The sequence below is a fragment of the Filicampus tigris genome, chromosome 13 (genome assembly GCF_054856515.1).
Source record: "Filicampus tigris isolate MCC_2025a chromosome 13, RoL_Ftig_1.0, whole genome shotgun sequence".
NCBI lineage: Eukaryota > Metazoa > Chordata > Actinopteri > Syngnathiformes > Syngnathidae > Filicampus > Filicampus tigris.
In genome coordinates this window covers 4,072,899-4,100,341 of record NC_141229.1, presented here as the reverse complement: position 1 = coordinate 4,100,341, position 27,443 = coordinate 4,072,899, and the positions used below count along the sequence as shown (strand labels likewise).

Here is a 27,443-nt window from a genome sequence, read left to right as displayed (position 1 = left end):
GAGAGAGGAAATTTGGTGGTTACAATGACAGAACCTTGGTTGTGATATATGATTTAAAATTAACCAGCGGTGTGCCAGAGTCTCGAGCTTGACCAGACTCACTGAGGGTGTGACCCTGAATTCCCCCTCCCCATATCCAAACCCCGCCCACCCACCTTCGCTCTCCGTCCACTCCCCTCCTCCAGGGTTGCATCTTTCTTTCGCCTCCCGGTTCCTGAAACAATGGATCCAGATGGTTGGGAAAATGGATGGCCTCCCCCTTCTCACCCTTTTGTGCCCCCCCCCCCCCCCAACCACACACACACTTTTCTCCTTTTGTTCACACAGCAAAAGGATTCTTAGCAGATTATCCCGTTGCATTCCAGGCTCCTTTTGTGCCACTCGTCCACAGTTTCTCCCCCTCGCCCTCAAACCCCTTGTCACTGTCATTTCTGCCCCTGGCTAAGGTTTGACCGCGGGGGTCGTGTGCACTTATAACCCTGAAAATCCAGCCGTCTTGCTTGTTTTCTTCAGGACCAATAGAAGATGTACAGTATAAGTGCGCTCATCAGATGTTCTTTCACCGCGACATGTTATTAACAGCATATGGGCTGCATCCTAAGGGGATCAAAAAAGACCAGTGGCCGCTTACATTCAACCCCACTCGATGACATTAAACTCTTCACCTTAAGAAGATTGTTCCGAGCCACGGATTTAAATCAAGCCTAATCCGAGCTCACCTAGGACGACATGCACGACGACACTGCCGAGACTTGGACGTAGCCCAGAGTAAGAGTCTGAACCGGACCCAGAGGGCCGCGATAAATTAGCTCGCTCAATTAAAAGCGAAGCTGTTTTACACGCGCATATATTAGCTCGGACTGTTGAGTCAATGCGATTGGCAGTGAATGCTAAAAATTCCTTTTATTGACAGTTTAACGCGCATTTAGGTTTAACGGCCTTTTTGCCCGGCCGTTGCTTTAGGAATCCGTAAAAACTTTTAACCATTCCGTTGTGGCCATGAAATAAAAAATTGATCATTTGTTTGGATTTAAAAAGTAAACATCAAATGTATGTATTTGTTTGTCAATATTGTTAATATACATGAGTTTGATATTCTCCATAAATTATGGTCATCTAAATTAATATAATAAGAAGAATAAAAACCTCCCAGTTGAGGAATACTGTCAAAAACATCAAACAAAGAAAACTACATTGTGTGCGTTTAAAAACAAGTGCCTTAAGAAAGGTCCCGCTAGCTTAATGCTAATTAGCATCTACTGTATGTTGTGGCGCTAACACTTTCAGCTACATATTGAACTCAAATGGTTCACCTACAAAATGTAGCCAGACAACATACTGCATTCACAGTCACATACACTTTGTCCTTTGCAAGGAGCGGCTAATATTAATTCTGTACTGAATTCAGAGAAGACGTTTTATGACTTACAAGCGAGGTTGCTTAAAAGCACATTTTGACTGGCTGGAAACTGCGTGAGTAAATTGTAACAATAGAGCAAATGTTTCATGTAAAATTATAGACTGTGCATAGCCTTAAAATGGGGTTTTCAGGGGGGAAAATTACAGTAGTGTAACTTTTAACCTCGGGGGCCGATTGTGCTGAGTAATAAGAATGAACGCCGGGGCTGGCGCAGCACCATCAGCAATATGAAAACCCAAGGACGTGTTTTTAATAGCTACTAAGAGGATGGACAGAATAATAATTCAGAGAGGTTACAACCCGGGTTAACGTGAAAAAAAGAAATAGGATTTCATGGTCAATCCTCCCATTGAGCATGCGTAAAATGTAAATATAATTATGATATATATATTGTTTTTGCCAATGCCATCAGATATGGTCAGAGACGTAGCTTTGAAGTTTGATGAGCATTTTGAGACTTCGCATTTAAAGAGGAAGTCAACCCAAACATTTTTTTTTTTTCACGAATATGTTCCCAACAGGCCCACCAGTTGAAACACGGCATTCTGATTAATTTTGCGTTTGCGGAATATAAATGAAGCAGCAAAATGCAGAGTTTTTAGCTATCTCTGGGGGCGGCCATTTTGTCTTCTGTCGACTGAAAACGACATCGCAACTGCTCACAACGACCAATCACAGCTGACCTGTTTTCTGAGTTTGAGCCGTGATTGGTCGTTGTGGGCAGTTGCGATGTCATTTCCAGTCGACAGAAGACAAAATGGCCGCCCCCCAGAGATGGCTAAAATCGAGTGGATCAACACTTATTCCACAAACGCAATATTTATCAGAATGCTCTGTTTCAACTAGTGGGCTTGCACAAAACATTATTCTTGGAAAAAAAAAAATGTTTGCGTTGACTTCTCCTATAAAAAGGGATGCGAGGGCCTGTTCTTGCAGTTTCGCTTTGTCTTTGGTCTTGCTACATTTTTAGCTCCTGTGAGCAAAGCTGGTTCTTAGCATCCTTCAGCATTGATATGCATGCCAGCAGGGCGCCCCCAGTGCACTCTGACCTCAAGGTAGAGGGAGGCCGAGTCGGATAATTAGTTGACTTTTTCGGATCAAAACATCCATGAGTTCATGCGGGTTGGGCATCGCCGTCTGCGGTTAGCGGGACTTGTCGGGGTGGCGGCGAGGTTGTCGCCTGATTGGATCGGTGTTTTTTCCACCCGCTTCCTAGCGCGCTCACTCGCAGTCGATACGCCAAGACTGATCCTTTTTAGGACGTCTTAGACACTTGGCCAGATTGTGTTGTCGCTGTACTTATACCCCGGGCCATTTCCTACGTTTGGCTAAGTTCTCTGCCCGGTCAAGCTGGCGTGTCCGCGAAGACAAGTGTATTTGTAGTGCGTGAGAGGATGATTGTGGTGGCATCCTTTCCACCATCCTAAACACTTGTTACACTTAGTAAATATAACTTGTAAAATGAAGAATAAATACCGGCAATGTAAATCATTCCGGCGAAAGTTCTCCTTCTTCGTCTTCCATTTAGAAGAACGAGAATGGTAGTCATGAAAACTAGCTTTCGGTTCCCACTACAGGGATTCACATTGCCAAAAGGTGCATTAATTCACCGGGATTGTACCTTTTTGGCTACATTACAACGCAGGATTCTGGTAAAGGTAAGCCATTTTAAGCTACGAAGAAAAACTTTAGCGTACGGTAGTTATTAGGCGGACGTTTTGTTGTCATCTACTGCCGGAGGCAAAGCGCACTGCGCTTTAATTGATTTCTGAACGCAGCCTATGATTAGCAGCTTGTGCTTCAACTCTTTACTTTCTTTGTACTGTACTATATGAGAACTTGAGCGGCAAAAGCGACTCGAGTGGACAACCTCTAAAAACGTACTGTCGGCAACTCTTCGCATTTAATGCTTCACGTCGACGGACGCGCTACAACCCAAAAACTGCGACCGTTTAGTTAGGTTTTGAGGTTCCAATTACAATTTTCTGTACTGTAGTGCTTTTTATCGAACCACAAAAACATGGTGCTTTTGTCAAAGAAGTAGCGGACGGCTAGAAGAAGGGAAATATGAGGAGAGTGCGGATACTCTGAGAAGCTGTCAGGAATGATCAAGCGCCTCATTCACTGACTGCATCAGTACGTTTCCGAGACACAACTTTGCGCTTTGATTTCAATGCACCCACAGCATTTGAGAGCGTTGACAGTGGCTTGATTTTTCACGATTTTGAAGTCTCGTTTTATAATGGGTGATTTTCCTTTTTTTTTCCTTTTTTTTCTTTCAGTCCTTCAAATTCTGCCGGATTGTTAATCACGCTATTCTCTGCGACGTCAAATTTAGAAGACATATTTGTATTCACTTTACGTGACGTTTAACTTCCCCCTGTCCTTGCCTTTTCAGTGTATTCTGGGACTTATATTGTGCCGCTCCAGACCGACGGGAGACGTGCGAGCACTCCAGTGAGGCCAAGGCCTTCCATGACTACGTAAGTGACGCGCTCTCACTCCACCTTATTTTCTCACCTAGACTCAAGCTTGAGCCAATGTATTTCCAAAACGAATTAGACATTTGATGATCGACATTTCAAAGGGAGACACATTATGCCTTTATTTTCACAATTTAAAACACTTCCCAACTGTCTTAAAGAGGGGGGGGGGGGGGGGGAATCCAAAGATATTTTTTTCAAGAATATGTTCTATGCAGGCCCACGAGTTGAATGAGTTAAGCAGCAAAATGCATCCCTTTTTAGCCATCTCAGGGGGCGGCCATTTTGTCACTTCCGACGACTGAAAATGACATCACAGCTGCTCAGGCAACGACCAATCACAGCCCAGCTTCAGAAAACAGGTCAGCCATGATTGGCTGAGCCGTGATTGGTCGTTACCCCGAGCCCTGAGCAGTTGCGATGTCGTTTTCAGTCGACAGAAGTGACAAAATGGCCGCCCCCTGAGATAGCTAAAAACGTGTGGGTTAGCTCTTATTCTACAAACGCAATATTTATCCGAATGCCTTGTTTCAACTAGTGGGCTCGCATAGAACATATTCTTGGAAAAAAAATATATTCGGGTTGACTTCGCTTTAACAATACGTGTGTGACATTTTCATTAAAATACCCGGAGGATCAAGAACAACTGGAACATCTTTTTGGTTGAACTCCTAACTTCTGAGCATTTTAGAAAGGCATCTTTTCCCTGTCAATTCAATTTTTGACCCCAGAGAAGCTTTTAGGTTTTACTAATCACCTGAGAAGTTCAAAGTTCAACCTTATTATACAATCCAGGCGTTGCCACACTACAAACATGGTAGAAAGAGTGCAGAATCAGTGACTCGGCATCATTCGCTACGTGGCGGAACCACAGAAAGCCCTCCATAGAATCCCAGAAGCAAAGCGCGGTCTGCTAAAGGTGTCCCGAGGCGACGTCTTGTGATTGGGAAGCGCGAGGAAGCCACTCTAACTGTATCGTCTGCTGCGTAAACGTCATGCGTTATGACGGCTACCCTCTGGTGAAGACTGTGCGTGTGACCGTGTGTGTGAGTGTGTGGGGGGGGGGTAAGCGTGTGTGCGCGTGTGTTCGACGTAGTGCGGGGAAATAATGGAATAGAGTTCTAATCCCGTAATCCCAGCACTGGGTTGAAGTTAAACCAGGGATCCGTGTGTGTGTGTGTGTGAGAGATTCTGTGTGTGGTATGTTGCGATTGTACGTGTGATGTTGTGATTGATTGTGTGGGTGTGTAAATTTGTATTGTGAATCGTGTGTGTGATTTTGGGTGTGTATGTGTGTGATTGTGATTGTGTGTTGTGTGTACGGTACATGTGCAATGTTGTGTCATTGTCTTATTGTGTGTGTTTTGTGTGTGCAATATTTTGTGATTCTGTGCGTGCGTGTGGGTCTTTGTGTAGTTGTGATTTATTTTGGTGATTTTTGTGATGTGATAATGTGTGATTGTGCATGTTACGATTGTTTGTATCTGTCATCGATGTGTATTGTGATGGTGTAGGTGTGTGTGGGTTGTATATATGGGTGTGTATGTTGGCGTGCGTGTGTGTGTGTGTGTGTGTGTGTGAGAGAGAGCGCGATAGGTATTTTAGGTGTGCGCAATTGTGCGTACGATTGTGTGTGCATGCGAGATATTGTGATTGTTTGTTGGGCCATTCGAGTTTTGTGGTTGCGTGTGAAGTAAATGCGAGTGTGTGTCTGACTGTGTGAAAGTGTGATTGTGTATGTCATTGTGTGTGACGTGTGACAGAGTTTGCGTACGTGTGTGTGATTTTTCTTTTCTGTGTGTGTGATATTGTGGTTGTTTATGCCTGTGATGGTGTGTAGGTTTGTATCGCGAGGCGCGTGTGTGCGAGTGATTTTGTGTGTGATTGATTTGAACGTGTCGTCGTGTGGTTGATGTATGTTTGTTGTGTCTGTGTGTGTGTGTGTGTGTGTGTGGTATGTTGTGATTGTGTGCGTGTAATTGAATGACTTGGGGCATTTTTGGCAAGCAGCCTGCACGAGGGGGCGGGGGCGGAGGGTCTTCCGACCCCGCGTGCGTGCGTGACTGTCCGACATGGTCGCTCACTGTCTGTATCTAACACTGACGAAGCCAAGGAGACAGCCCTGGTTTAATTTTGGCTCCGGACCCCCTGAGGCCTCTCTAACAACCCACACCCCTCCCAACCCCCTCCCACCCCCAAGCACAGGTCCTCTCTGCTGGTGGACGGCTCAGCAAGAAAAGGAAAGACTTTTGTTTGTTGGTCTTATCTTTACTTTACAAGAGTTTAGGCCCGCTTTTAGAGGCTGTTTGGCGTTTATGAGGCGTTATTCAGATGATGAGATGAAGGCCTTTCGGGGCTCTTTATCTTCACTATCTTCAACAGTAGTTTATTGATGCCAGTTGGGGTTTTTTTTTTTTCCCTGTGTGTGGCAATTACAGTTTGTATGGGGGTAGGTCTGCTAAACAAATGATGCATTGGTCCCGCTGGAGGTCTGCTCTTTACAATGCATCTAATCCCTTTGATTCCACAAGACTTTCTAGTGAGTGCTTGAGTCTTCATTCATTTGAATTTAAAAGGTCTTAAGCGGCATTCACACTTGGGATACACTCAACCGAGAGGCTGTTGACTTGATTCGATGCTCTGTTATGGTTAACAATGGCGCTTTAAAAAAAAAAAATTTAAAAAGGGCTTTGCGGTTAAAAACGGTGTCCTTCCTGAGTTTTGGAAATACAGAAATTGTCTGTCAAAAATGTCCCAAAAATGAACTAATACCATCCAACAGTGGCTACAAGTTGTCTTTGTAAAAAAAAAAAAAAAAAAAAAAAGTGAACCAACAACGTGAAGAAATATCTGCTCCTGCATTCCGCCTCCTCTACACAGTGCCAGATATATCTACTTTTTTTTTTTAGCTTCATGCTTTTTATCCCAGTCTTTTTCTTGGCCTGGGTGCCGTCTGTGCGGAGTGCGAGTTGAGTGGATGTTGTGTCTGCCGTGTGTATTAGCGCCGTCATCCGTTGTGTGTGCGCGCGCCCGTCTGCTTTCGGCACCCAAGCCCCCCGTGCCAGTTTTGAGGAGCAGCTGGGCTTTCTGTCTGTCCGACGTAGCGTCCCGTCCCCCGCATCCTGTTGAGCGCAATGGCCGTGTTTTGACTGGGCTGATAAATTAGCTGGATCACCGCGGTCAGCTCTTTTTGCCCCCCCCCCCCCCCCCTTTTTCTCCATAGCACCATTCTCCCCCCCACCTACCTCTCCCTCTCTCTCGCTCTCTGTCTGTCTGTCTGTCCGTCTCTGTATGTGCAATAAGGACATCGGGTCAAGGAGACGGTGATGAGGTACATATCAGTGTGAAGCAGAATGTAGATTAGTAGCCTCTCCGGGCAGGGACTCACAAACACGCACTCATATATTTATACCTCCTCCATCCATCTCATGTTTATGTCCCTGTTTTTATCCCTGTGAAAGGTATCAGACACAGGTCAATAATGTGTTGAGCACTATTGATCTGTCCAGTCTTACGGCCCTGCATGAGAGACGGAAAATGCGTTTGGCTCCATACTGTGCTGTTACTAGCGCAGTTAGCTTCTCACGGTTGAATTTACGCTCCGCGCCCAAGTGCCCGATTCCGATTTAACGCCAAGTGTGTTTTTGTTGTTGTTTTTTTTGTTGTGACTGCCCATATTCAAGTGACACATATCCAAAATGACATTCATGGAACAAATGATATTTTATGTGGGGAAAAAAAAAGGGTTTGCCTGAGGAAAATGTAATGTCGGCCTGCGATCGAATTAATAGTAGAGCTCGTACTCGCACCAAAAATTTGCATTCGCTATTCGTATTGGCATTAGCGACCGAATCAACTCGAATGCGTTACTCAATTTACTTTCGCCGAAAAACACGTCATAGTCCAAACAAAGGAAAAATCGGATTTAATCAAAATGGTAAATGGAGTGCACTTATATCGTGCTTTATCTTGATCGTGCGTCTACCAATTTAGCTCATTCAAACGTATCGGAGTGTAGCCTCCACGTATCAACCCACAGGAAAATATTCCCTTTTTTAGTTTAAAAGAACTTACTTTAAACTTGCCGCGCTACAACGAGAAAAAAACGAGGACCTTTTTTCTCCTCTTTGTTCCCGCGCATTGTGTTGCACTAGCTTCATGCTAGCTAGCGGCAAGTAATTTGTCTCTTAGGTCCAGCGTCCGGGTGTGTCAACTCCCTTTTGTTCGTTGCTTGGACGGCGTTAGCTGGCGGACGCAGGGAGACGGGACGTGCCATCCCAACAGTCCTCTCTGACGATCTAGGCGTGTTTACGCTGCGCTCACATTGGCACGTATCCGATACCTATCGGATTTTCGTCCAAATTCGGAAGCCTGCCTGTTTCGTATTATGTCCTCGTTTTGCTACCGTGAGACATATCCAAATTGTGCCACTTAGGAATCGAGCGTGAGAATTCAGCCCCAGCCAACGCGGCAGCTTTGCAGGGGCGCGTAAAACGTTTTTTCGAAGATGCCACGGAAATACCCGGGGTCGCCCACCCGCGGCCGCTTGAAGCCCTACTCCCGATGTTTACGGTCGACATCAAAGGTTGCACCTTTTATGTCGCCTGTTTGCCGGCGGCCAGATGATCAAAACCTGCTTCCCGCATAGCAAGAAAAAAAAAAAAAAAACACAAAAAACGATTACCTCCTCCTGGAGCTGCAGGCAGCGATGGCGAAGACTACCTCCAAGTAAGGGGACTGTCAACTGCTTAAGTAGCATTCACATTCTTTATTCCGGGGCCCAATTGAGTTATTCAGTGACACATTTTATTAAAGGTTGTCTGGGATTTTTTTTTTTTCCTACACGAGTACCAATTAGAGCCAATTCGAACGCAAAAACTCCATTCCAGCAAAAAGAAAAACAGAACCTATACGTGCGGTCATCTGCCTTGAAGTTGAGTTTTGGAAACAAATTTTCCCATCTGAAATGAAATAAAATAAACAATTCTGACTCGTATCATGACCAGGCATGTTCCACTGTCCTTCACACAAAAGCCGCCATAGCTCAGTGTGACTTTTCTTCCTTAAGCGCAAGTGTATTTGATCGTAATATAATCATGGGCTAATAATTTAAGCCTAATCATTTAATCACCCCCCCCCCATTAGCAAGTGTTCACTAGAGAGAAATATAGCGTAAGAAGTTGGGTCCAGTGCAAATTAATTGAGCTGTTTGGCGTATTAAAGATCATCTATTACTTGTGTACACAAATCAAGTGGACCAGTGCTGAGCTCGCTGTTCAATTTTCAAGAGACTGAAAGGGATAATTATACAAAGTGAAACACGTTTTGCATTAGCCACTTTAGCCCGTGGATGCTGGTACGGATATGAAATATACTGAAGAGTAGCCTTTAATAGCGTAGCTCAACGGAAGCGGGCCATTAAAATATAGTTTACAGTAGCGTAAATATTCCCAGACATTTTTTTTTTTGTTGTTGTTTTTTTTTGTGTCCCTTGGGTTTTTGGTGAACTTATCATGAGCTTCAATGAAAGAAGTGCTGCATCATCATAATCAAGCATCCCCCCCCCAAAAAAAGGGTAAAAAGTGTATTGTTACGACTGTGTACTTATTCTGGTCTTTCGCAACATTTCACATTAGCTTAGCGATTAGCTTAGGTGTCTCCATCTCCTCCTGTTTTCTCTTTTTTCTTGGCGTGTCACACGCATGCTTAGCTACTCCTGGTCCGCTTTTAGTGACGACTATATTTGCTGTCACAGAGGCGAGGTTGCAAACCATGGAGGGATCGCGTTGAGTTTTCTTTCGGGGTGACTTTGTCTGAGTTGGTAGAGTGATTCTTGGGGTCGCCGGTTCGAATCCCAGCTCCACCTGTTTGCTGTCAAAATGTCCACCGAACCCCGAGTTCCCTCCTGGTCAGCGTGTCAACGACAAGCTGTTCTCCATTGCCCTTACCTGGTTTATCAAAGAATAGAGACAAAGACAAGAGGTAATTCCTTAGGGCTGCTCCATTATGAAAAAAGATCGTAATCATGATTATTTTGGTAATAAATTGAAATTACGATTATTTAAACGATCATTTATTTATGTGTACGAAACAAGAAAATGTTTAAACAAAATAAAAATAAAAAGACAAGTTCCTTTTGGTCCAAATAAAATTGATAAAATTAGTTATTATAGAATTTTAAAAAAAACGTGCAAGTGTATAAATTCAAGTATGATTCCCTTGTGTAAACAAACAATCCGCTGGATATAAATGAATATTAATCATCGTTTTTTACGATTATGCCAATTTTGTAACCACGGAGTGTAATAATCGTGTTTGTAATTGAATTTCCATTAATTGCACGGCCCTATAATTGCTTGTATTGTGTTTATTATAAGATTAGTGAACCTGATCGTTCAAAACATTTCTTTTTCTGTAAATCATACGTTTTTATTTATTAATATTATTTAATATAAGACATGTTCATATATTAGGAAAATGAATAAAGCGGTGTAGATTCTAACATTGGTTTTAGTCTTTGTATATATATATATATAAAAGGACACATAAGAATACATGCCGATAAGCAATATCGTTAAGAGTAGTAACATCGTTAAAATGTTAAAATCAGGTGGTTTAAGCAACACCTCTTGCCAAATCCACCTTGGAACAAGAACTAATGGATGTTGTTAATGGTCTGTATCAGTAACGTGCAACAGTGATTGATGGTGGACAAATGTAGCCCTCCTCTTCCTCCTCCTCTTCAGTCCCTTTGCGTGTTTATCTTAACTCCCTCTCTCTCTCTCTCTCTCTTTCTTCAGCATCTTCTTGTTCTTTCTCCTTCCTGGAGCGGGGGATGCCAGGGGGACAGAGTGCAGATAGGACCTGTCTCCATGGCAACAGCTTCTGCAAGCTTCTGACGCCCCTTACTCGGAAGGGAGAGGCTTGGAGTTGGGTCGGGGGGGGGTGGTGGTGGGGGGTGGCGTGCGATAGGGACGGAATAGTAGCTTTTTAGGGGCACACACACACACGGAAGAATATGTCTTGGACTGGGGAGGGTGAAAGAATGGAGGGATGAGGATGGAGGGAAAGAGGCAGTCGACCCTGCTGCCTCCCCAGGGACTCCGTGGCCTGCTCGCAGAATTAGCATAAAGCGGGGGGAGGTGTGTTTTTGGTGTGGCGTCTGATTTTCTTTCTTTCTTTCTTTCTCGCGTTTCTTCTTTATGGACGTCTATTGGTGTGCCGGCAAAGAAGTGGAAACGCGTCCATTGGGGGGCATGTGCAAAGGGTGCGCGCGTGTGTGTTGGCTAGCATGGTCCGACCCCCGCCGCCCCACCCCCCCAAACACACACACACACACACAGATACACACGCGCGCACGCACACACTAAACCTCCCTCCGTCTGCCTCACTACTGAAAGGCAGCACTTTATAAGCTTGTGATGCAACTCTTTGTGTGCACCCGTGTGCGTTTGTGCGTGTTTGTTCCGGCATGCTTATGTAAGCGCTTCCAACACGAGTGTACGTGTGTGCGGACGAGAATACGGTTATATCATATTTAACTCCCGGGCTGAATCATTTGGCTCCCCGCCTACCCCTCCACCCCACCCCGAGATTTCCACTTTCGCCGGGGCTGCGTTGCTCCCCCTGACGAAAGAAGATGGAAAACAAGTGTTTTGTTGCGCTTTTGTGGTGAGCAAAAAGTGGTCACCATGTCACTTTTTTTTTTTAAATGTGTTTTTGCTCAACCTGAACTGTCAGACAAGCCTTCTTTTACACAGAGATCCTGTAAATCAGCCAGATCGCAGCTGTAACTTTTTTTTTGCCTTTGCGCTTGTTAATGTGAATGAATAGTGGGTGAGGTGCTCAGCGGCCTGGCCGATTATCGGCACCGATATTTGGCTTCTTTGACGAATATCTGCCTTCTTTAAAACTCTGCCGGCCGATAATAAATCCATTCGAAACTGTGGGAATCAAACAAAGATATGTGGAAGTTTAACATTTCTGTCGTTTTGAAATTTTCATCCACTGTAGAAAACTACATGGAGCTATTGTTTAAGTTTTCATTTAGACTTTTTAAGACATACTGACAAGGCCAGGTGCTCTCTGAACTTTTTGTTAGAATTTTATAACAGAGATGTATTTTGTCAAAAATTTCTTGAAATATTAATAATAAAAATAAAAATAAAATATGAAAACCTGAAACATTGTTCAATAAACATGCTTAAAAATGTTGCAAAGTACAAAGTTAAGAGTACATTTCTCTTTAGATTTTTGATGCCAATATTTTCCTTTTTATCGGCTCCAAATATCGGTTATCGGCCTCTTTGACTACCAATAATCTGTATCGGTATCGGCCCTGAAAAAAAGCATATCGGTCTATCTCTAGTGTAAATGCTTTTTACACTTAGAGTGAACCTCCGTTCATTGCAGTGGATACATTCCAGAGCCACCTGCTATAGGTGAAAATCCACAATGAAAAGTGCATCTGGATATCCTTTATATATACTGTAAAAACATTTTTTTTTTTTTTTTAAACGATATCTTGCTACTGCAGATTTCGACGAATTGAATGATTAAATCCTCACCGATGCTGAAGTAGTACACTCTGCTCCTTGTGATTGACTGGCGACCAGTCCAGGATTGAGTCACCTGGGATAAAATGAATGTCCCCTTTAAACGCCGCTTATTGCACGCTTGCCCCACGTGTTTGCATTGGATGGTGCCAGCTGCACCCGAGATCATATTACTGTGTAACTAATGTAATGCGTGTAATTGTTTGATTTGTTTAAATCCCAGTTGGCACATTTGCTTAGCCCGCCCGGTGCAACTGTCCACAATAAACCAACCCTAACTGCATAATGAATAGACTCCAATTGAATTAGTTTGGACTCCGGGTGCGACACAGGGAGGTGGAATTGTGCGATGCTCTCTCAGTTGAAGGTTTCCCGTCAAACTGAACGTGAAAGAATGACATTTACCCGTTGTGATATGTGTATCCAAAGACATAGCCCCTGCTACCTGAATGCTAATATACAATGGGAAGCCCCATTTGGGCATGGGCTAACAATTAGCATCTATCTGGCGGCGTTTTTTTTTTTTCCCTTGAAGCAACGGATTGTTGAAACGCAAACGATGCAGCAACACATATAGGCAGACAATATACAATACTCCACAGGCATATGTGCTTTATCCTCTGCGAAGAATGACTAATATTAACTGCGGAGAATTCCAGGGGAGGAGCTGAGCCTCCTTTACTGTTACAGCTGTCTTGTACTGCCCCCGGGTGCTAAGGCGCGCACAGCAGAATGAGCAGCACAATGGTGCATTGAAGGAGAAATTGTTCATTTCTTTTTTCATTGATTGTGATGATGTCATTATCAGAGCTGGGCATCGTCCCTCCGTCCCCGAGTTTGCGTCCTGCATATTTAATCGAACCACGTGGTCCCGGCCCGTCCTTCGTCGGCGACAGCCAGTTGTTAAGTGTTAAGGGGAACAATAATCGGCCCATTAATCAGTTATGAGAATTCTATTCTGCGAAATATCTGAATCAGATTCGGCCTCAAAAATTTTTTTCCCCCCTCAAATATATTTCTTTACAAATAATGAGAATGAGTCAGGTAAAAAAAAAAAGTCAGTTTTGTAGAAAAGTGTACCTGTGTAAACATTACATTTTAATATTTAAACTAATCAAACGAGCATAAATGTGAAATATTTGCAATTTGGAAACGTATACCTCGGGTCAAAGCTTCCCCGCCATAGATCAATCACTGAGCTCAACGCTTAGCATGATTGACTCGTTATTGCCTCCCACCAGGCTCCGTTTGTGTCATTTACAAAACAATGTCAAATTGATTCCGCTCACGTTGTCTCTTCCCTAGCTGGATTTAGTCGTTTTAAGAGGGAAAAAAAAAAAAACACACTAAATTGGAAGCCATACAAATAATCCGAAGAAATAAAGTGACTCTAAACACTAGAGTAGTGCAGCAAAGGGACACTTGCCAGCTGGAGATTTTTTTTTTTTTTTTTTTTTTTTTTTTTAATGTAGAGGTTTCTCCTTGAACACTTTGTCCTAATTTGTCAGCATAAAAAAAAAAAAAAGATGATGCCCTTACATTCTGGTCTTCTGGTAATGCTTTAAAGGCGGTAATAGGGTACACTTTCCTGAATTAACCATTAAACTTAATATGTTGAGAGGCAGCTGGACCAGGGTGGGAGACACTGCCCCCTTCAGCAAATTGGCAACCATTGCACCCTTTGCATCCCTGTTGTAAACGTCACGTTGAATCGCTTGGTTTGCTTTTGTTTGTTTTTTTCAGAGCGCGGCAGCAGCGCCCAGCCCGGTGATGGGCAACATGCCCCCCAACGACGCCATGCCAGGCGGTCCCATGCCTCCGGGCTTTTTCCAGGTACCAGCCACAAACAATCTATCAATTAAATCTTCCTATCACTCATTCATTCAATCGAACATGTCTTTGTCAAGTCCCGCCTCTTTTTAGCTCCACCCATTCCTTGAACGTGACTTTCTTGTATAAAAGGGAGATTTTGAGCTACAATGACAAGAGACTCGAGTTGTTGTACTACAAGTGAAAAGTTTTTAATTTCATGGGAGTAAAGTTGTAGTATTATGACTATTCTGGAAAAAATACAATTTAGTTTATGCACGTGCTTAACTTGTTTTGAAATTTCTCCTTCAAGCATAAAATCGTGTAATATTGAGACTTTTTCCTCATAGCATTTCATATTTCTCGTAAAAATACAACTTTATTGTCATGGAACGTAGCAATTTTATTCCCGTAAAATAGTAAAACTTGTTTCTTAACATCTTACTAGGTTGTAACAATATGACTTTCCTCTTGTAACATACAATTTTTAAAAAATATTTATCATTATATTCAACATTATGACTTTTTTCCGCACAAGTCGAAATGTGTCTTATACAGTCGACCCCAAAATTTAGTCACGGTTTGGTGGAATTTTTTTCCCCTATATTTTTAAATATTTAGGGGAATTTTAATTGTTGTTTTTTACCCATTAAACCCTGACTTCTCCAGTTCTCACGGATAACGTATTTTGAATTTTTATCAGCATTTTCTGAATAATTTGGGGGGGTTTACATTTTTCCTTTTTCTTCCCCCAATGCATTTCAATTATATGCAGATTTGCGCTATTCGCTATCCCTCTCGAATAGTGAGTCATTAGTGTTTTCTATCGGCGAAATTTTTTTTTTGGGAGAGCATTTATTTTCACATTATCCAAAAAAGAAAAAAATATTAATTTCTCTTATTTCTGTGGATACTTATGGGAAAAAATAAAAAAACGATCAAAAGCTTGTTTGGTATTCACAATTTTAAAGCAAATAACAAGCAGCGTGAAAAAAAAACAAAAAAACAGCTCAACTTGTTTTGAATAATGTCCATTTTTTTGTGGGGGGGGAGAAAAAAAAATCTGAGCATTTATTGAAAGTCCACAACACTCAGCCCTCTCTCCATCTTGGATCACATTGTTGACATCCCCGCCGTTCATTCCTCCATTCACGCGTGTCCCCTCGCACTCCTCCGTCCTCCATCTCTGCCTCCGTGATGCTGAGAGGGCCTCGCATCACCACATCATGGCTACACCGCCGCACATCGACTCGAACACTGTGCGTGCCGGGCGGCGTGACGGACAGCTTTGGCATTTGGCCGACGTGCGATAAGGTAGCGGGCGGGGACAGAGAGATGAGAAATGTGAAAGATCACCTCCACCTGGACTGGCGGTCACCCGCCCGCCACCATTGTTTGGGTGCTGTAAGCTAGGCGGGGAGGCTAATGAGTGCATAAGGAAAGGGGATAGCATGAGTGAGAGAGAGAGAGAGAGAGAGAGTGAGGCATGGGAGAGCTATTTATAACATTGGTGGGGGTGTTGTGAGGGTCTGTGTGTGCGTGTGTGTTGTTGAAGGGACTTATTTTGACAGGGAGCGTCGCCTGTTTACCGCAAACGCGTTTCCTTGGTCGCAGTCGGGCGGCGACTTAGTCCCGATGTCGCAACCATTTTCCCCCGCCGCGATGCGACGCGTCAAGCAAATAGCCCCGTTGGCGTGTCTCACTCAATGCCATTTTGTACTTGAGCAAGGGCTGAAGAAAAACTTTTAGCCCTTCCCTAGCCGCTTCATCACTGATTCTGAAGTGTGGTGGTACACAGGCACCGTCCAATGTTATGCTAAGTTACATGTTCAAATTGTGCATAATGTCGCAGTCCTTTTAAGTTCGACTCAGTACATTTGTTAGGAACAATTCAGTTGTTTTAACTTTTCTTCAGTAGTTTATTTGAATTAGTATTTAAGTACAGCCCCCCCCATGTTTAAGCCCTGTGTTAATGTTCAAACAGTAGTTTAAAATAAGATCAAAGGGGATTCAAGACAAAAATCTTCTTTGCAATGAATTCGATGTTCCCATACTAGTCCGAACACCATATTGGGATTAACGTTGTGTTCATGGAATAATCATTTATCCGATTAATCCACCTGTTTCCATCCATATCAGCGGGCTGACGGTTTAGCCGAACCCCGCCGCCTGTCGTCGACTGAAATTGACTGAATTGATAGTGCCTTCGGGCTCGTATTGCTAATGTCATGGCTCACCTGTTTTACTGGGTTTGGTCGCGTGACGTCCGCAATGCGGGGTGCGGTGGAATGTCAAAACGGCTGCGCCCTGAGATGGACGAAAACGGGGTGGATTAATCGGCTCCGTTTTTATTCCATGAACGCAACATTGATCAGAATACTTTCATTGCAAACACAATTTTGGACTTGAGTTACCCTGTAAATAATAAAGCCTATGTCTTATTTTATTCATTTATTTATTTATTTTAAATCAACACACAGGCCTACTAGGTATTACAGAATTGGTCATAATGGTTGCAAATTATTTTTGGGGTGGCAATTGATATAAAAAGTTTGAGAACCACTGCACTATACAGTTATAGTGAGTTCTCCATTGTGTAGTGGTGATGGAAAAATCATGTACGGGTTCTCTCCCTATAGGGCGCCCTTCAATGTATCCCACAAGTATCCCCCTTACCAAGGGGCGCTTGCTCCAGGTGTAACCCCCCACAAACCAACCCCCCCCCCTACCCCTCTTCTTTCTTAAAGGGACCACCCGGCTCTCAGCAGTCCCCCCACGCACAGCCCCCCACACACAACCCAAGCAACCCCATGATGGGACCCCACGGCCAGGTAAGAGGCAAACACTCACTCTCCAGCAACTCTTTTCTTACTTTCATTCCCTCCAAAAGCCCACCCAAAATACAAGCCCCCCTCACCCCACCAGTCTTCCTTCCACTTTCTTCCTCATTGACCCTCCAGGCCCCTTAGTCTGCTTTTGGATCTCGAACCATAATCCCAACACCTCCGGTCACCGTTAGGAGAACATCCAGGAGGCGGCGGGCCGCGGCCCTCGTCTGTGCCCAGCGTCGGGTGTCCCTGTGTGGGATGAATTATTCGCTCCCCGCCCCTCCCCCGGAGCTGCTCGCGGAGGGGTTGTGCACTTATCTCCCCCTGCTGCTGTTAGTGCACGTACACACACGTAAACACACACGCACACACAGCTCCCCTCTGCTTGCTTTTTCTCGCAGGGTATGAATAAAACAAGGGAACAAGCATGCGCTCAAATCCTTACCTTCAACCCTGCTCCGAAATAGAAAAATCACAATTGGGGTTAGCCGGCGAGGTTGCTTACTTCCAGCCCGAGCCCCGGATCCTCGTTCTCGCGGTTTCCGCTTTCCCCGAGTCGGAGCACGCTTCCCCCCCCCCCCCCGAAGGTTGCTGTTGCTGTTCTTGGCCCCGGCGCGTTTGCGTATAACCAGCTCGACCGCAGGCCGAGTCGGCTTACGCCGACCGCAGCGAGAGCAGGGAGATGTGTGGCTTTACACGTCATCCGCCTCATCTGTGCGTCCTCAGTGTTAACGTTCATCCCAAATCTCACGCGTTTGCTTCTTTTTTACAGCCTTTCATGTCACCGCGCTACCCAGGTGGACCGCGCCCCACACTCCGAATGCCAAATCAGGTACAGGCCCCCTCTTCTGATTCAACTTGTAGCTGATCATTCCTATCAATCATGTTTTTTTGTTTTTTTTTTTCCCCCCCCCACGTTCAGCCTCCAGGAGGGATCCCCGGATCTCAGCCTCTCTTGCCAAACAGTTTGGACCCGACACGACCGCAAGGTACGGCGTTTCTTGTTCAAAAAATAAATAAATATTGCCGTGGATTCAATTTCATTCAAACCTCATTGTTTTGTGGTACATACTTTGTATGCAAATCCCTTGTTATAAACAATAAGAGGATGTCCAGTGTGGGATACATTCGTGCCGTTCACAACTTAGTCAAACTTTTCTGTTTGGGGAGTTACACTTTAGCAAACAGTGGTATTAAAAAAAAAAAAAAAAAAAAATCGTATAAAAGTATAAATAATACATAGCATTTAAGTGTGGAAAAAATACAGTCAGAAAAAAATAAGCATGTAATGGAATGTTAAAAGTAAAATAGGAGACAAAGAAACATTAAAACAATGAAATGAAAATAGAGCAATAAAAAAAAAAGAGAAAAATTAAAAGATTAAGTAATCTCCGAAATACAAGAGCATATATATAGTGTAATGGATTCTAAATTTGAAACCGTAAAATAAGAGAAAAAAAATACTTGAAAAAAAAAAAAGCCCCAAAAAATCATTTATGAAAAACAAATTAAAAAATAAATATAATAGCTTGGATTTATTTTATACAAAGTAGACAGATAAAAAGAAATGTGCCCAAATATATTTGCAATAATTATTACTGTTATTGTTATTATTTATTCATTTTTAAATTGCATTGAAGGGACTGCATAATACAGCGTCACAGGTGACCTTAAGGTAAAAGAAAATCGCTCCAGCCGCGCGTTATTTCCCATATTGTAGTTTTTATGTATTTATTTTGGTCATTTTACGCACATGTGGTCTCAATGTGAGTCTGGCCCGGGACGACAGAGGTCTGTGGAGATTCTGTCTGGAGATTACAGCCACAGGGTTTGAACTAATGGGATTAGGACGCAGCCTAGTCTGTCGCGTGTCTCAGTTAGACTTTAGGAGACGAGCCATCTATGGGATTAATACGAGCTTTTCGGCTTCTCGTTTCAGGGCATCCAAACATGGGCGGTCCGATGCGGATGAACCCCCCTCGAGGAATGGCCATGGGCCCACAGGTACCGCTGCCACACCCACACGCAGAAAGCGGCGCCTTGAAATACGAGTGACGCGATTTCCACGTTTTTTTTTTCAAGAAGGCATGTATTTTGAAAACAACCAAACAACGCTGCCTTAAAACCAGCCCCGCTAGCCGCCGACAGGCATTTACAGCGAAATAAATCAGCGCATATTTGACGTTTTAAATTTGGCCGGAGAGACTGTGGACAAACCGGATGTGTTAAATCTTTCAGTTTATCCATGGGGTCGGTGGGTCAGGGGGGGCGGGGGGAAGAAAAAGCACGAAACAAAAACCTCCGGTGCTCATTTGTGAACCACACTAAAGTTATGTGCAGCCCTTATCTCCAACCCTCTTTCGTTTCTACCATTAGATTTACCTTGACTACTGAGGGAATCTTGTGATTACTTTTCCTCCGCTTTTTACCGGATGGTCGGCGTACTTGAATGTTACTTGAAGGACTGTGTTGTATTCATTTGACGTCCTTGCACTTTACTGAAATCCTTGAAAAGCGGTTGTGATAACAGATATTTGGTCGCTGGATGTTTGTGTTCCATTTTATTTGTGTTAATCTTTTATAAATGTCGTCCACCTCGTACAGCTCTACTGACCAGCGTACATTCGTTATAGTCTTTATGAGTACGATTCTTCTTCGCTTGTGTCTGCATGATTGGATTATACCGGTAATCCAGTGGTGCGCCTCCTGGTGGCCAATTGGGGGAATAGCGGAAGCAGAGGCACGCCGAAATGAATTGCTGCGTTTTTATGGCGAGGCGCAAACCGTTCAGTTCTTTACATTCGGGCCGAATTCAACTCGTTTCTCAAGGCACCACTGTACTTGCTATGATCAAATACCTTCTTAAATTTGACTTCTTTTTTTTTTTTCCCGTCTCGCAGAATTACGGGGGCATGAGACCCCCACCCAACTCCATGGGCGGCCCCATGCCAGGAATGAACATGTACGGTCATGTCCTTCCTGTACTCGTTATGATTGTAGTGATCATGTTGTTGATGTTCCACTATGTGACTGCAGGGGTCCAGGAGGAAGAGGGCCGTGGCCGGGGCCTAACGCGAACTCTGTGAGTCATCCACTTTCACACGTCACAACGCCGCGAACATTAGCTTTGCCGCGTAGCAGCTGTTAGCAACATGCGGCGCTGCCGTTTTGCCGGTATTACTCGGCTCTAATGTCTTCCCAAGCCGAGACGTGATGATCTGGTTTCCCTCCGCAGATAGCCTACTCCTCCTCATCTCCCGGAAATTACGTGGTGAGTTGACAAAAAAAAAATATATCAAGTTACTTAAAAAAGTTGCTCATACGCCTAATGAGGCTTTTTTATGATGCCAACAATTATGAATGTAACGATGGGTTTAGTAGTAATATTAATAGTAGGGCTGTCAAAAGTAAAGCGTTAACTATGGAGATTAATTAAAATTTTGGAACGCATTCAAAAGAATTAACTCAGTTAACTCAGTTTTATTGACTTCCTGTGGCAGCTTCCCACTATTGCCTTTGTAGCCAAACTTAGAGGAGAGTCACTGTCACAAAGACGGACTTTTACATTGTTTTACATTAAAAAGTTGCTCGATAGCTCATTGGAGGAATCCCAAATAACTTGTGCACTTTGCAAAGCCAAATTCAAATGCCATATTGGCTGTACGTCTTTGGTGTATCGTTCAACAGTTGTATTTAACAGGAAAAGAATCATATTCAAGGATCAAAGAAAGCTATTAGAACAGACTTTGTATCAAAATATAGTTTTAATTGTTTTCCATATTAATTCCAAGGTTTTACTCAAGTAAATATCGGTTCCAAGCTTTGTAAAAAATTGTAGTTGAAACATAAGATTAATCGCGATTAATTGTGGAAACCTTTGCGATTAATTAGTTTAAAAAATGGAATCGTTTGACAGCACTAATTAATAGTATTAATTAAAATGCGTGTTTTGGGTATGTGAGAGGAAACCTGGAGAAAGCCCATGCCAACATGCAAACGCCACGCGTGAAGGGCGGAGCCCAGACGCATCTTGACACACCGGATTGTTGGATTATATTTCTGTCCTGTGATGGGCGTGAATTTTTTCCTGAACGTTCGTTCTCCCTCCTCTCAGGGCCCACCAGGTGGCGGTGGCCCACCCGGAACTCCCATCATGCCCAGCCCAGGTGGTGCGTCAAGTACCTAAGAAGCCCCCCCCCCCAGCCCCCCCCGCATCATCTCCATCTCGCCCGCTCCCCTCACCGTGCATGAGTCCTCACACTTCACTCTTGCTGTTTGTCATTATTTGTTCAAAGCACATCTCAATGCAATCTGTTAACTGATCTTATTTTGTTTGCTTTGCTCAGATTCGACCAACTCTAGTGAGAACATTTACACAATGATGAATCCCATTGGACCGGGAGGCAACAGACCCAATGTAAGTGCAAATTTCACACGTGTCCGATTGGCAAGGAATACGGCACATGCGTTCCTGTGCGTTGTGATACGTTGCGTTGTCCGCCATTTTGGTTTGAATCTGAATCAGGAATTTTGGCCATTTTGAGGGGTTGTACTTGAATCGATTCCTTCTACTCCACCAAATTTGAGAGATAGACCGACGACTCCTAATTGAGCTAGTTCTGAGACAGGATTCTTGGCCATTTGCTAGTGGAAATCACCTGAATTCGCACTTTAAAAGCAAATTGCCGTTTTTTTTTTTTTTTTTCTGCCCTTTGTTCCAGTTCCCAATGGGACCCGGGCCTGACGGGCCGATGGGCTCTATGGGAGCCATGGAGCCGCACCACATGAACGGATCGCTAGGTGCGTTTTCTAAGCTCATTCTTGTTGTGTACTAGTCAAGTGTTCTTTACGACTCAAGTGCGGCATGCTCCCGCAGGGTCTGGAGATATGGACGGCTTGCCAAAGGTGAGTCAGCTCAACTTGAAACCTTAACCTTACCTTACCTTAACCCTATATACCAAATTCCTTTGGTATAACCGAACCTTGCCTGAACTTATCGAATAAACCTACCCCCGCCTTATTTGCCTAATTCCCTAACATTTGTTTGCCAGCCTACCTGACCTAACCGACCTAATTTTGTTACCTACCTTCCCGCCTCTCTTAGCTAACATACCTTCAATAACTTCCCATTGACCCCCATCCCCCCCCCCCGTCCCTCAGTGACTCGCTCGCAATCCAGCCATCGCAACGTTCCTCACAGTTTTCTACCCTTGTTTTTATCCAGAGTTCCCCAAATAACATGGGGGGCATGAACAACCCCCCCGGAACGCCGCGAGACGACGGCGAAATGGGCGGCAACTTTTTGAACCCATTCCAAAGCGAAAGTGTAAGTCGCAGCCTCGCCACAATACCCCTAACGCTTCACCTTGACGCTGCCCCGACGTACCAGTGGATCAATGCAAGCAGACAGGACCCTCAAAGTGAACCCTAACTTTTTGGGACAATTCCCTCTTGTAAAACCTTTGACTTTACAGATTGCAATGAATTCGTCTTATTGAAGAAGTGTTGCTAGCTAGCCCGGTCCAAAGAGTCCTGTGTGTAAACTGAAGTCGTTTCAAGACATTTTCATGAGGCCTGTCTTCTGCTTGCATTGTGTCGGCTTACTAATCGCCAATAAATTCATGTTGTGCGTCTGTTTGCAGTGATGTGTGATGATCATCACCTCATCTCCATTATTCAGTGCTCCAAACTATGACGCAAAACTATTAGTTGGACTATCATTTTGTTGTTGAAAGGGGGAATGGGGACTGTTCAGACCTTATTTTACCTTACCTGCCTGCCTTCCTTAGCATACCTTAAGCACCTTATCTAACCTTACTTACCTCAGCTAACCTACCGACCTTACCGAACATACTTAATCTACCATACCTTACCTATCAACCTTATCTAAACGATCTTGCTACCTTACCTAACCCTACCATAGCTCCTTAGCTATGTTACATAAACTTATTTTAACTAACCTACCTTGCCTTGACTTATAGCTACTACCTACATTACCTTCATTTACCTTAGTTATTTACCTGCCTTACCTACCTACCTTAGCTTACCTACCAACCCCTAACCCTTTCTAACATCTTAGCTACTTCCACTACCTTACCTAAGCCAATCTTAGTTAACCATAATTCATACAGTACAACCTTTTTACATGATCTAACTTACACTGTGAAAAAAAAAATGAGGTCAACTCAAAATTTCAAGGCAACAAACCTAGATACATTTTTTTAATTGGGCAATTCAACAAAATATTTTTAAGTTTTGCTAATGTGAAAACTGGCTTACCTAGATTTTCCAAAAAAAAAAAGAAATCAGAAAGTAAAAATTGTCCCTTGTATTGTTGTCCAACATCAAGATATAAGTGAAAACAACTCAACTGCAAACCTTGTTGCCATAAATGTCAATTTATATTTTCAAATTGTTACAACCTAAATAACTATTTTAGCCCAAAATATAAAAGTTGTTTTACAGTGTACCTTTAACTACCCTACCATACTTGCCAACCTCCCTTAGTTTAGCTAACCTGTTTTAACTACTTGCCTACCTTACCTACATTAGCTAACTTGACATGCATATCTTACCTTACCTACTACCTTTTTAGCTCACCTACCCTACCTTATCTAACTTACCTCAGCTTGTCTTTATCTTAACTAACTTACCTCACTTACTGTCTATCTTAACTATCACTTTGGAAGTTGGACTGTATTCCAGGAGCATTTTGCAAATGTCAGTGTTGGGTGTGAGTGCCCCCTAGTGTTTAATTGTTGCACATCCACTCATTTTTGCCCTCCTCCCTCCCTTTCCCCCCCTCTCTCTCTTTTCAGTATTCTCCCAACATGACGATGAGTGTGTGATTTTATTTTTCCTTTTTTTTTTTTTTTTTGGTTCATTTCGCCCCCTATTTTGTACCTCTACACCTTGTTTTTGTGCCCCCCCCCCCCCCCCCCCCCCCCCACAATTCTTACCTCACCCTTGGATCGGGCCTCGCCCCCCCCACCCTCCTCGTCGTCCTCCTGCCCTATACCACAACCTTCCTCACGGGTGAACCGCAGCCCTCGTCCACGTCCTCCTCCGGAGCGGCCCTGGAGCTCGCCGGGACTCTGGTGAAAAAAACGGGCCCTCCGGGAGCATGCAAAATGGCCGCCGGGCCGGGCAGGAAGTCGCAGCAGGTCAACAGGAAGAGCCTCTTCTCGGACTTGAGACAATGAGTGTGAGGGAACGAGGACAAACGGAGAAAAAGGAGAGTTACACATGCTCGAGGACACTCTGGAGTCTTCATCCACAATCGGACTTATTATTAATATTATTATTTTTTTTTTTTTAAATAATTTAGTTTTTTTAAATGTGTTGTTCTGGGCCTCTGTTTGTACATTTTCAACAGAGGTGTTGTGATGATCCTTTTTTTTTCCTTTTATGTGTATGTATTGTATCATTGCTATTTTTATTATTGTATTATTGTTATTAATTATATTGCTATGGTAATTTTTTGTTGTTCATTCAGAGGGCACATTACTTTGCGAGAGAAAGCCTACTCGCGCACACATAAGATGTCACCTCACTGCTCCCTGCTGGCAAAATTTTATCCCTGCATTATTGGCCTTTAAAAAAATATATTTTACCCAACTTTTTTTCCCCACAAATTTTTGGCGAGCCAATTTATTTGTTTTTCTTATCCCCATTTTTCTACGCAACAATTTTTTTCAACCCAAATGATTTTGTTTTTCAATAATTTTTTCCAGAATTTTTATATTTTAGACTTTTTTACCTAACTTATTATTTTTCATTTTTTTCTTTACCCATCGTATTTTTCCCTCCAACCGTCGTACCCAAATATTTTTTTACCCAACTTCATTTCCCCCAACTTTTTTTACCCATATATTTTTTTCCAACCCAATTTTTTTTTAACCCTGCTTTGTTACTTAATTTTTTTTTAATTTAACCAACTTTTGTTAGCTCCATGCAGAGTAATGCACAGCTCTATTTATACATTTACTTTTTTCTTTTTTACACGTTGACCTATGAGCCTATAAAAGCCTCTTAAACACAAACATCCTGCAAAATAATCGTATCAAAAATGTAAATGAAAAACTGGCATTTATTCGCCTTTGCCTTTCATGCAGAACCCCGCAAAGTGGTCGAAGCGGGACATTTTTTGTGTTGAAAGAAGTTGTCTCTTCCCAAAAGTATTTTATGCATCTGATTTAACATCGTGTAATTATGTGATGCATTCTCTAGATCCTATCCTGTAAACATCCTGCATTCTCTGGGTTCTGTGTGAAACCAAAACCCTGACAAATGGATGCCATGTTGCTCTGTAAAGGCAAACACAATTCCAACAGCAATTTTACATGAACTCTTCCCCTACAATTCCGGCAAACTCCTTTCTACACTTACTGGGTTCTATGTTAAAGGCAAGGCTGGATAAATGCCAGATTTTTGGTGCAGGATCTCTGTGTGAAAAGTTGCATCGTTTTTAACAAGTGTTATTCTCTTTTAGTTGCACCACTCGTAGCAACGGTGTAAATATGCAGATCTAGGCAGCACTGTGTCCTCATCTGTGTGATGTCATCAGACCGCCACTCAGACCCACCCTACAAGGTACTGAAGCTTTTTTTTTTTTTTTGTCGGGGGGGGGGGATGTTGACAGCCCCAACGCTGCTGTGCTGGGGTTCTCTCTTTTTGTTAGTTTGCTGATAATTTCTCAACAATGAGTACAGACAAGTTTTGATGCCGTCCCAACTGGGGCATCACCGGTCAATGTTTTATTTTATTTTATTATTTTTTTTATTTTTTTTTTTTCCTAATAGTTTGTCAACAATGAGGACAAACGAGTTTGGATGACCCCCACCCCACCCACTTTGCACTGGGTGTGGCCGAGGTAGAAGTGGCATCCATTATAGTTAGTTTAGCTTTTTGTTTTATTTTAGTTCAACAACATTGAGTGTAAATTATTTTTTACATCACCTGCATTTTTTTAAATTTGTTTTAAATGTACTTTGCTGATAGTCAACAATGGCTACAAATGAATTTTGACGTCGCCCCTCACTTTGTCTCAGATAGGCCCAAGTCATGGGAGACAGACAGTCTCATTTTTCCTTTTGAGATAGTTCAACAAAAAATAGTACAAATGAGTTTTGACGCCTTCCATAACTTTGAGGCCCGGGTAGGGGCGGCATACCCAGTATCACCCCCACCCCCCAGTAATTCGGCAACAATGAGTATGATAGAATTTTGACCCCCCCCCCCAACCCTACACACACACACGTCTTTGCAGGGGCGCCATCCGCTGTCGGATTTTTATTAAATGTTGAACTCTCCCATCTTTCTTTTTTTTGTGCTTTTTTTTTGTAAATACTGTACAATGCATTTTTGATATCATTGACATGTTTTGATATTTCAAATCACAGAAACATACCGTGTGTGCGCGTGTGGGGGTGTGTGCGCGTGTGCGTGTGTGCGTGCTTATGTGTGTGCATGCGCGCAATCGGGGCAAGTCACGGCACAGGACGTGCGCATTCTTGGACTTTAAATGAAAACTCAACAACTGTTTATTTAAAAGAAAAAATTGCTCCAACGTAGGTCCTAAAATTGAACCATCGTGCACAATTGCAACTGTGAATTGGACTGAAGGAGAAGGCCATTTTGTTGATACATATCCCTTCTTCTGAACTATGAAGGATTTTTTTTTTTTTAATGAGGATTTTTCAAATACTCTTGTCCTAAAGTGCAGTCTTTCTCTTTTATTATTTCTCTCCACAGCAGTGAACATTTCTGTATTTTTATTGTGCCGTTGTAAAATATTGTAACATTTGAAAAAGAACAGGGGGCGCAGGGGACGAAATTGAGGACTGCTTCTGTTCAGTTCCTCATTGTATTTTATTTTATTTTTTATTTTATTTTATTTTATTTTATTTTATTTTAGCAGTATTGAATATGATGAGGCATTGTGTCCACAGGGGGCTTTGCTTTGTTTCATGTTAGGATAGTTTTCCCATCCTAAATGTCTCGTGTAGTTTAAAGAAAAAGAAGAAGAAAAAAATAAAAATGTTCCTTCTTATTCGTATGTTTCTTTATATTGTAAATTTTCTTTAGATGGAAAAAAATGTTATCAGGGGAAGGTGGACAAATTGCTTTGGTAAGTGTATTTTTGTTTGTTTTTATTTTCATCAAGTTGTCAGTCATTTTGCCTGTGTCCCCCCTTGTTGTAGATACATATTAAAAACAAATAAAATGAATTCACTCCTTTTGCCATGAACAGCAGCTCTTTCTATCAGTGACGTTTATATCATAACCCCACACACGCATATTATTTTTTTATTTTTAAGTTATATTTTTTTAAGTATGTATTATGATC

At 42.9% G+C, this 27,443-nt stretch overlaps 1 protein-coding gene and 1 long non-coding RNA gene across 6 annotated transcripts in view; one reads left to right on the top strand and one right to left on the bottom strand.

The window, feature by feature from the left end:
• Nucleotides 1–27,344, top strand: part of LOC147137210 (single-stranded DNA-binding protein 3) — a 40,041-nt gene extending 12,697 nt beyond the window's left edge. The window contains exons 4-18 of one of the 5 annotated variants that reach the window (XM_086049711.1): nucleotides 3,819–3,903; nucleotides 14,202–14,291; nucleotides 17,015–17,098; nucleotides 17,868–17,927; nucleotides 18,018–18,084; nucleotides 19,035–19,099; nucleotides 19,996–20,057; nucleotides 20,132–20,177; nucleotides 20,331–20,366; nucleotides 21,210–21,261; nucleotides 21,442–21,512; nucleotides 21,817–21,895; nucleotides 21,972–22,000; nucleotides 22,320–22,421; nucleotides 24,142–27,344. In XM_086049711.1, the coding sequence (XP_085905837.1) occupies nucleotides 3,819–3,903; nucleotides 14,202–14,291; nucleotides 17,015–17,098; nucleotides 17,868–17,927; nucleotides 18,018–18,084; nucleotides 19,035–19,099; nucleotides 19,996–20,057; nucleotides 20,132–20,177; nucleotides 20,331–20,366; nucleotides 21,210–21,261; nucleotides 21,442–21,512; nucleotides 21,817–21,895; nucleotides 21,972–22,000; nucleotides 22,320–22,421; nucleotides 24,142–24,297 (1,084 nt within the window). In that variant the 3' untranslated portion in view covers nucleotides 24,298–27,344. Of the gene's footprint in view, nucleotides 1–3,818; nucleotides 3,904–14,201; nucleotides 14,292–17,014; nucleotides 17,099–17,867; nucleotides 17,928–18,017; nucleotides 18,085–19,034; nucleotides 19,100–19,995; nucleotides 20,058–20,131; nucleotides 20,178–20,330; nucleotides 20,367–21,209; nucleotides 21,265–21,441; nucleotides 21,513–21,816; nucleotides 21,896–21,971; nucleotides 22,001–22,319; nucleotides 22,422–23,913 lie in introns of all 5 variants that reach the window. The other 4 variants (XM_086049710.1, XM_086049713.1, XM_086049712.1 and 1 more) reach the window with 4 other exon arrangements.
• On the bottom strand, nucleotides 15,212–17,628 carry LOC147137211 (uncharacterized). The gene is made up of 2 exons (XR_015089333.1): nucleotides 17,541–17,628; nucleotides 15,212–15,553 (listed from the first exon to the last, which is right to left on the bottom strand). It is a non-coding gene; the product is annotated as an uncharacterized LOC147137211 (long non-coding RNA).
• Nucleotides 27,345–27,443: the final 99 nt, after the last annotated feature.